The sequence below is a fragment of the Terrapene carolina genome, unplaced genomic scaffold, assembly GCF_002925995.2.
Source record: "Terrapene carolina triunguis isolate 2854851 unplaced genomic scaffold, T_m_triunguis-2.0 Scaffold132, whole genome shotgun sequence".
In the NCBI taxonomy this organism is placed as follows: Eukaryota; Metazoa; Chordata; order Testudines; family Emydidae; genus Terrapene; species Terrapene triunguis.
In genome coordinates, this window is record NW_020664483.1 from 1,406,169 (window position 1) to 1,416,373 (window position 10,205).

Sequence of the window (10,205 nt, forward strand, 5' to 3'; positions counted from 1 at the left end):
GCTTCCCCTATCAGATTGCAGCCAGGCTATGGAGGGTTATTTTTAGAAGTCTGCTTTCTAAAAATAGCCCAGAGCTGTTTAGAATTGCGTCACAAGAGGTAATTTTATCCTGTTTGGCCTGGCTCAGGCCCCCGTTCGCCCCAGGAGGGGGAATACAAAAGGAGGGTCAGTACAGGAGAGGGGGTCAGCGGGTTCAGACTGAGCCAGAGGGGAAGGAGGTAAGAGGCACTTTGCCAGATTCGGACAGCCCATGAGTGGGGCTTTGAGCCCCAGTTATGTGTGCAGGGGTTCTGCCTCCCCTCATCCCATGGGGTCCTGCCAGAGCCCAGGCCTCTCCCTCCACCCAGTGGGGAGCTGGTGTGTCCGTGACCCCCTAAAAGCAGAGCCAGCTCTGGGGCAGCTTCCTGCTGCATGGGGGATGTCTCCTGCTGTTGGATCCTTCCATGCCATCTGGAGCCAGGCTTCAGGGAAAGAGACCAAGAATGGCTGCTCCTTCCCCCCAACAGCAACCCCTCAGCTTCTCTCCCCAGCCCTGCCCCTCTGATGTGACCATGTCTTCATGCAGGCCAGGACAATGACCATCTTCTGTGACCACTGCAGCAGGCCGCTGAGGAAGATGAGCCACCCCCGAGGGAGGAGTGGGATGGAGCCCAGCGCTTCAAAGCCATTCAGGTTAGAGACCATCCTGCTCCCTCTTCTCTCCTTTGCCCGGGTGGACATGCTGTCCCATTACACGCTGCGGGGCTGGATGTTGGCCCTCTTTACTGTACTCTCTGATTCTGTAGAATCAAAGGGCATCACCCTCCTGCCCTGCCCTGTTCCCTTAGCCCTACATGTGAGTCAGGGGGACAGGAGTGAAGGCTATGAAATTAGGCTCTGACTGTATCTGAGCTCGTGGGGCAGAGAACTAGGGTGTTAGCAGTTAGGCGAAGAGGGGCTTGGGGAGAGCAGTGAGGGGGCTGTGGAGGCAAGTAAGAGTCATGGACTGAAGACAGATTGGTTCTCTGTGGGCTAAGTTAAAGGGCTTTAGTTCTTGTGCCAGGCCCCAGTGCCCTGCCCCTTTGGAGTCTCGCTGCTTGGGCTCTTTCCCCAGGTTGTAGATGGATCTTTCTCTTCTCTGTCATACCCAAATGGAGAGAGCAGAGCTACCAAACCATTCATGTATCAGAGGGGCAGCCGTGTCAGTCCGGATCAGTAAAAAGTGACAAAGAATCCTGTGGCACCTTATAGACCAACAAATGAATTGGAGCATAAGCATGCGTCTGAAGTGGGTATTCACCCACGAAAGCTTATGCTCCAATACGTCTGTTAGTCTATAAGGTGCCACAGGACTCTTTGTCACTTTTTACAAACCATTCATGTCACAAAGGTCCTGTGGCAGCCTATGGCTCTATTTGTGTTCCTAGAACCAAAGCCAACCTCACTGTATCTAGGGAATTGTGTCTCCCTCTCCGCCGCAATCTCCTACTTGCTTCTTCAGGATATTCTGCCAAGTGTATTGTCCCTCTGTGCCCAGCTGTAGCCAGGCAGGCTTGGCCTGGGAGCTCCTCCTCAGGCAGGCTTGCTCTGAGCCACACTCCTCTTAGGACAGGATGACACTAGAGGCTTTTGCTGGTGCAGCAGTGCTGGTTAGGGGTGGGATTTTTTGTGCCAACATTTCTATGCTGGGCAAAGCCCTGGTATAGATACAGTGGCATAAAACTCCTTTGACTGGGGGCTCATCTACACTGGCACTTCACAGCGCTGCAACTTTCTCACTCAGGGGTGTGAAAAAACACACCCCTGAGCGCTGCTAGTTTCAGCGCTGTAAAGTGCCAGTGTAGACAGTGCACCAGCGCTGGAAGCTACACCCCTCGTGGAGGTGCGACGACACAAGCCATGTTAAAACACTGCCGTGGCAGCGCTTTAACATTGCCAGTGAAGACGTGCCCTGGGATAGCTCACTTTACTTGGCAAACCAGACTAAGCTATGTGGCAAAAGCCCTTTGCCATTAGAAGCTAGGACAGTTTGCCGGGAATAGCAATACCAGCAAACTTTCCAGTATCGATTAGGTTTAGCCCTTCTCTCCAAGGGCAGGGGTTGGTGTGGGGATCTGAATCATGAGGGGAACTGGCCTGTACTGAGCACCCCTCAATTGTTTGGGGGGCAGGTAATCACGGGGCATCCCAGTGAATGGGGGTCAGTGGTTCATAACAACATTCCAGGCTCAGACTGTTCCAATGCTTTTGTAAAGCGATTGCTTTATCCGCTGGGGCAGAGCTGAAACGCACAGCAAGGCAGAGCTGAAACATGCTGCATGCATGACTGCATCACTTTCCACGGGCTGGCCCATGAGTGATGTGGGGATATGGCTGAAGGCCAGCGCTCAGCAGGGAGATGAACCCATGCCTAGGGACATGCACTATGCCAGCTCTGCAGGCAGCATTGTGTCCCAAGAGAGCGGGGAACTTGCAGGAAGGCCCCACTGAGTGGCTGCTGCCTTTCCTGCTTGTACTGCTTCAGACCCCTTGCCTCTGAGCTCTCGTTTCCTCGGGTTGGTGATTCAAGCCATACCACAGTCTGGTATCCCCAATCTCCCTGCTCCTGTTCCCATCTGGAGCCTTCATGGGATTCTAGGGCTGCATGTGGCTGGGGTGCCACCTCGTGGCCACTTGCTGCAGTGCTCACCTTGGGGGAAGGCGATGGGGCTAAGGGGGATGGATGTGCTTTGGGCAGGTCCGTGGTATCTGCCTGCTGTAGTCCACACTTCTTGTCACTTGCTTTGCATTAAATGCAGAAATCAGAGTTAGTGCACCCTGAATTCTGAGTTGATAGAAGCCTGGATCCAGAGGGGACCTCTGGTTGCCACAGCAGTGATCCCTTGCACAACTTGGTGCTTTGTCACGTTATCTGCCCTGAGTGACTGCTCATGGTTGTCATGGGGACCATGGCTTAGAATTCCCTGACTTGTGTGCAGATCAGATACTCAGAATGGGGCATTGTGTGTTTTATCTGGGGATGGGAATGTCCAAGCCCAATGTGATGCAGATTTTCCCATCACCTGGTAGCTTTTTAATGGAAGTCATGGAGTGGAAACTGTTGCAATGTTTCTCTTCAGCTGGGGTCACATCTGCTTTGGGAAACAAATGAATTACCCCCTTTTCCCTTCCCCAGGGCACCTCCCCGGAGCAGGGACTCCCGCCTTGCTCACAATTTCTAACACTCTGCTTCTCTGCAGGTCGACAAAGGGAGCCTCAAAGGCTCGTCGGGATCAGATCAATGCTGAGCTACAGACCCTGCGCTCCCTGCTGCCCATCTCAGCACAGGAGAAGGAGCGGCTCTCGTATCTCCACACCATGGCTTTGGTCTGTCTCCAAATCCGTGGGGCACAGCTCTTTCCTCCAGGTAAATATCCAGCCCGCAGCTATCCCATTCACAGCCAGGCTGTTGAGTTTCTGCACTCCCAGCAGGTTGCAGAGCTGATCTCTAGCTCCCAGAACCTCCCACTTCATTAGGTCTCATACTTGCTTCAGGTAGGCAGAGCCATACTGTGCATAACAGCTGTTCCCCATACCACGCTCTGGACATGGCTATTGCTCCCACGAACCACGGCACACACCTTATCAAACTGCTTTCTGGTTCCCTTCTCTTCCTCCCCAAGGGCTGCATTTGCAGAGTCATCACATTGCAGAGCAAGTAAGATGACTCATAGACTCATAGACTTTAAGGTCAGAAGGGACCAATATGGTCATCTAGTCTGACCCCCTGCATGATGCAGGCCACAAAAGCTGACCCCCCCACTTTCCCTTAACTCTGCTGTTGAAGTCTCCAGATCGTGATCTAAAGACTTCAAGTTGCAGAGAATCTTCCAGCTTGGGACCCCTGCCCTATGCTGCGGAGGAAGGCGAAAAACCTCCAGGGCCACTGCCAATCTACCCTGGAGGAAAATTCCTTCCCGACCCCAAATATGGCGATCAGCAGAACCCCGAGCATACAGGCAAGATTCTCTAGCCAGACCCTCATTTTACCAGCGATGGCCGTTATTGCCTAATTGATTAGAATCACGTAATCCCATCAAACCATTCCCTCCATAAACTTATCTAGCCTAATCTTGAAGCCAGAGAGGTCTTCCTCTTCCATGACCATGCCTCTTGCTCTGGCATGACTACACCAGGAATAGCCTGTTCAGTTCTGAGCCCCTCATTGCCAGAAAGGTTCCCTCCGTTTGAGGGTGGCTTTCTTCAGACAAGTGCAACAAAAGCCATGGTGTAACAGCCGCAGGTGTTTAAAGGCTGGAAATCTCAAGGAGGGGTGGGCTTCAAGGGGGTGCAACCAGGGTCAATGGAATAAAATGTTAGGAAAGGCAGGTGGAATGTCAGGAAAGGCTTCTGCAGCCTGATGGGTCTGGCCACCTGGAACAGCCTCCCTTGGGAAGTGGGGAACCCTGGCACTCAGGACATTCACACCATCAGAGGTGCTTCCATCACTGTTACTCGGTACCTGCCCCTCCCTGTTTGCGTTACACCCACTCTGGCTGTCTTCAGGGCAGGGACTGCGTCTAACTCAGTGTGCATGTGCAGCACCCAGCGCTACAAGGCCCTGATGCTGACTGGGGCCTCTGGGCACTACTATCATAGAAATAACGACCCAACAGGTGGCACCTCTCTCTTGGCGAGTTGATGTTCCTGCCCCTCCCACTCAGAAGGAACTGCTGTGGAAGCTCTATGCTGCTCTTTTGGTTTTACAGGCTCATCTGGACGTGCTCCTGTCACGATGCCAGATCTGGAGCTCCTGTCCTCATTGCCGGGGTTCATCGTTGCTCTCTCTGCAGATGGCAAACTGGCCTACATCTCTGAGAACGTGGCCCATCTCCTGGGCTTCTCTGTGGTAAGCTCAGATTGTTGCAGGTATAAGGCACCAGCCCACTCTGTTCCCACTCCCCAGTGGCAGGTCAGCAAGTCCTCTGCAGAGCTACAGACTGTTGGGGGGGCTGCTCCCATCACAAAGCTGTTGCTGTTCATGTGCAGTGCCACACCACACACCAGCACACAGCAGCTAGCTTGGCTTTTGTTCAGGGCTGGTTTAGGATAATGAGAACCTGGGCCAGCAGTGATCAACGCTAACTGGCTAACAGCCCAGTTACCCTGACAGTGACAATCCACATGGTTACAGGTGCTAGGCACCCATTGCTCCACCTGGAATCTCTCCATCTGGGCTCTGTTGCCTGCCCCACCCTCCACCCCCATCGCCCTTGCCAGCTGTTAATGGCTGAAACCAAGGACTCTGGCAGCAGCTATTTTTGCTTATGAGCTGTATGCGTTGAGGTGGCAGCTCCATCTGCTGCATAGGTGTCATGACCGCTCCTCTGCTTCAGCTTAGCTGCTGTCTAGCTTTCTTGATACATCCAGCTGATCGATTTGTGTTGGTCTCTGCAGGGTTCCCTGGTTTTAATACTGGGAGTGGGAGAGTGAGGGAGAGAAAGGTGAGGTAAGGAATGAATGAGGGAGCCTGTGCTTATGAACTCAGCAGTCATTCACTGCTCTCATTCACAAAGGGAATGTCAGGCCCATCCCTTCTCCCTGTTCTGTTTCTCAAGGTCAGTTGTAGTTGTCTCCTACCTGTGTTTGGTTGGAGGAACCTGGTTTTTTTTTTTTTTTTTATGTATATTTGTTTCCTAGGGATATTGTTAATATGAGACGTTGTCTGCTGGCTGCTGAAAGTCTGGCCCGTGCTCTGATCCTCTCTCACATGAAGTCCTGAAATTGCTTCCTGCTGAGATCTCTGCTCATCTGTCCACTTTTTTCAGGGCATTCAAACCCACTGTGCACACGGTCTAGTGGCCCAAGGACAGGACTGGGAGACAGGAGCTCTAGAGTTCTAATCTTGGCTGTGACCGTGATATTAGATGCTGTGATACATAAATAAGTACCCCAGTGGCACCAGGCCAGTGTAAGCCAGTTTGTGTCTGTACTAATAAAGTCTCTTTTTGCCCTCTCCTACCAGGTGGAGTTGCTAGCCCAAGGAGACTCAATCTTCGACCTACTAGATGGCTCAGCACATGAGGCCGTGCAGGAGAAGCTCCACTCCGCTCAGGAGCAGCCAGGCACTGGTAAGCCCACGCAGGACTCAAAACAGGAAATACATGGCATGGGGGACAGCTGGGTTATTCATGGGGCTCGAGGCAGGAGTATACACAGGGCTGTGTGATGGGGGATTAGTCCATGTACCAGCCTGTGCTCTGGTGACCTATGCGAAAACCCCCTTCCAGAGGACAGTCTTTAAAAAGATAAACCAATCCAAATGATTGCCACCCAGACCTGCAGATGCTGGAGTGAAGGTCACAGGTACCTATCAGGGGCCCAAATACATTTTATCTCCCAAGAATACTGGGGTAGGTCCACTCTTGAACCAGAATCCACATGGCTTAGTGTGTCCATGTTGAATCATGTTTAAAATCCGTGCACTTCCATTATGTACCCACATCAGGGCTGCTCTAAACCATTTCAGCTGCACTGCCTTCTGGCTGCTTATCCCACAATACAAATACAGCTCCATTAGCCGTGCCTTGTGGGTGATTTCAAAGGTCTTGTTGGGTACTTCATGGTTGCCTTGGAGAATTATGGAAGGAAAGATCAAACTCCCAAAAGTCTCTGGGAAATGCCGAAGAGACTCCTATAAGATCCCTGGGGTCAGTGCCATTTCTAAACTGCTTCCACATGGAAGTCAGGCAGAATGCTTAGCTTACAGTCCTGCTTAAGGAGGGAGAGGACAGGAAGCATGTCTTACCCAGGGTTCATCCCATATGAGTAGTAGCTGAGGCAGTACATCTAGACTGCACATCACTGAGAAATGTGCTATGGTTACTCTTGATTCAGTCTCTTGCTGCCAGGAGTAACTTCTCCCGGGTTGGGTAGGGCTTCCCCTCCAAGCACCCCCCACAGCAAAGTCAGTGTGGTATATTGGGTAATTTCCTCACCAGAGATAGACTGGGATCAAGCAGTTTGTCCCATCAATCTAGCAGCTGCTCACTTCCTAGGAGAAGATGCTGACAATTTACACAATGACTTTTTGTTGCTGCAGAAATTGTGTTTGTCAGTGAAATGCGCACATCCAGATCCTTTCGAGTGAGATATGGAGGGAATCGGGCTGTGGCTGTGAGGGGCCGATTCCTCGCTCTGGATGGGACGACCTCCTCCTCCATCTTAACATTCGTTGGCTTCTGCACTCCCATCAAGCAATTGTCTGACTATGGGGATGGCATTTCTTATGATGCCCCATTCCAGAGCCAGCACACACTGGATATGAAGGTCACTGATGTCACAGAGAGGTAAGGGGTGGCTGCTCTTAGCATGATCTTGACTGAGTCCCTGGGAGAGCAAGAGAGTTCAGATTACAGTTGCACTCCAGAGTACTAATGCCAGCCACAATCCATGCTCTGCAGTGCTGGAGCCAGGTCTCACTCACTGGGATGCACACTGCCAGCCCACCAAACAGATATGCAAGCATTGCAACTATAGACACCCCACATCCCTGCATGCCTCTTCCCCTAACCCAGTACCACTGGGGAGAGGGTCTGTTGCCACCTGCTTCTTCCTGCCCCCACCACCAACAAGGAAAGGACCAGATTATGCCTCTGTGTGCCCCAAAACTCTGAGAGTGGGCAAGTTTTCCCCACCTCTTTCCCTTTATCCTCACATCGGAGAGCCTGTCCTTTCCCCTAGCCAACACTCTCTACTCTAATCCTTCCACCGATGAGAAGCATCTCCAAGAAATGTGTTGACTGAGATGCTGTTCCTTTCTGTTCTTCCTCAGTGTCATTTATCATCTTGGCTATCGGAGGGAGGAGCTGATTGGTCAGTCTTGGTACAGCCTCCTACACCCTACAGATGTTGCATCAGCAGCTGCCCAACATGAGAGCCTGAGTGAGTGCCAAGCTCAGGCTGGGAATGCCTCTACGTATGGGGGAATGAGAGAGATTCTTTAGCAGGTTCTGAAAAGCAGCAGAGTTCACTCTGTTTTATGTTACAACAAACATTGATCTAATCTTCCAAGCCCCTCCCATTGTGTATGGAGCGCTCTCCCTGAGCCTGTCAGCAAGGCCACTGCTCTCTGCCATCCAATCCCTCTTCAAAATCCACTTCTTCTGTGATTCTTACCAGAAATGAGCTAAGGAAGGAGCAGGGGGTTTGGGTTTGGGGCCAGCAGCTTGCTCTGCTCTCCTATAATGTGTGCATTTGTACTGTGCCTGTCACCACCGTACCTAGGCTCTTGGGGCCCTTGTGTGTTCCACTGCCATGAGTATAACATAATTTGACACATATGCTGTTAAGGGCTCTTCCTTTGGGCCAAACCAAGCTCCTTCTTCAGTAATCAGAAGCCCTGTTTTGGCTCTGTCCACAGCATTCCCACGCTGGGGGATGACATGGGGCCTGTGACCCTGCCAGGGGAACAGGACATGGTGCTGTGTACTGCCATCATGGAAGCCCTGATCATTCTGTGTTTGTGATTTCAGTGTGTGACACTGGGAGGTGCAATCAGCACTTAGTGGTTCGCCTGCTCTGCAAAGACCTGAGCTGGGCATGGGTGCAAATCATAGCATCAAAGGAGTATGAGAAAGGAAGAGAGACCATCACCTGCACCAACTTCAGCCTCAGGTACAACCCCTTGTCCTTCCTAAACTATTCCCTAAGGAGCTACCACCTGCCCCCCACTTGTTTAAGGCTCAGTGTGCGGGGCACTTAATAGAACATAGAGCAGAACCAATGTGAATGTGACGGAAACAACAAGATTAAGCATGGTGACTGCTACAGGCCAAAATCAGTATCAGTAATGTTGTATTAGTATCATGGTCCTTACAGTGGTGGCTGCCAGCTGGAGGGGTCTCTGAGGGCAGGGGCCATTAGACTGCCCTGCAAGCTCCTCCTGTCTGGGTAAGCTGCTGGGAGGTTGATGCTGGGTCTCCAGAACCCTGCAGGAACAGACTGCATCCTCAGGGATTGGTGCTTCATCAAGAGGTGGGCGGTTGTTAGGACTTTTGACCCACATGGTCCTAAGCCCTTGTTGACCCCCTTCAGGCTGCTGGTGAATAGGGAGGTCTCTTTCAATGCTTACTTCAGTCCCTGACACATTTTTTTGTTTTCTACAGTGAGGAAGAAGCTCAGTATCTCCAGAGCCAGAATCCATGGCATGGAGTCATCTCTGCAGATGCCCTGAGTCCAAGGCACTATGCCAGAGAAAAAGAGCACAAGACACTGCCAAGAACGCTAAACTCCTTTCCACAGGAGACAGCAATGCCTAACCAGGGGGTACCCAACTATAGTCCCTGCCAGCTCCCTAATGCCCATCAGGAGGAGATGCTGCCAGCTTCCCTACAGCCTTCATTCACCACCTGCTTCCCTGCTGCCACTGTCGAAGCTGGGTTACCCTCCCAGGAGACTGGGTGCTCTATCCTACCTGCTGGGCAGAGGAATCTATCCTGCCCCTTCAGTGTTTACAAGTCACCCTACAGACAGCCCTTCTCCAGTCCTTGTGCGCTCTATTCCCCAGAGGTTCCCCTTTCTCCTGGCAGCAGCCCTTCTATTGATGCTTGTCCAGTCCCTGTAGGAGGGCAGTCCCCAGGCATGTCCTCTGCAGTGTTCCACTCTCCCGAGACAGAAAGATGGGCAATCAGCGTGTTGGCTGAGCAGATCCACTCCCTGGCTGAAAGCCTGTCTCAGTACACAAAGCAAGTGCAACCAGAGACTCCTAATGTCCCCCTGTGTTCTGAGCGACCCAGTGCTGACAGCCAGCTGGGGTCAGGACAGGGCTGGGGCAACTCTGGAACAGCAGCTTTCCTAGCAGAACCCTGTTTAGATGAAGACATCATTACCAGTATATTAAGCAATCTGCTGGAAAATGGGGGTCCAAACTCACCTACCACTGCATGGGGGTCATCACCCACTATCTTGCCTTCAGACTCGCAGGGGGGCCCTCCATTCCGGATACCCATGTCTCCAACAGTCACCTGTCCAGATCAGTGCCTCTTTCTACAGCCTTTGCCTACCTCTGCGTCATTTGACTCCTGTGCACCAGTGTCCCTATGGGATGGGGATCTCAATGAGACTCCATGGTGCACTGCAGCAGAGTAAGTAGGCCCTTGGCTGCGTTTCAATGCCAGAGGTGACAACCCATCTCCGCCCCCTCTTCCGCTCTCCAGTTGCGTTGCAGACTCGGCAGCTTCTGCACC

General features: G+C 52.1%; 1 protein-coding gene across 1 annotated transcript; it reads left to right on the forward strand.

Moving 5' to 3' along the window:
- The first annotated feature begins 574 nt into the window (after nt 1-574).
- LOC112116453 (neuronal PAS domain-containing protein 4-like) lies at nt 575-10,107 on the forward strand. Its single transcript, XM_024213936.3, has 8 exons — nt 575-672; nt 3,219-3,385; nt 4,728-4,867; nt 5,984-6,089; nt 7,061-7,307; nt 7,793-7,902; nt 8,493-8,634; nt 9,126-10,107. Exons 1-8 carry the CDS (start codon nt 575-577, stop codon nt 10,105-10,107), a joined length of 1,992 nt encoding a protein of 663 aa, XP_024069704.3.
- The last annotated feature ends 98 nt before the right edge of the window (nt 10,108-10,205 follow it).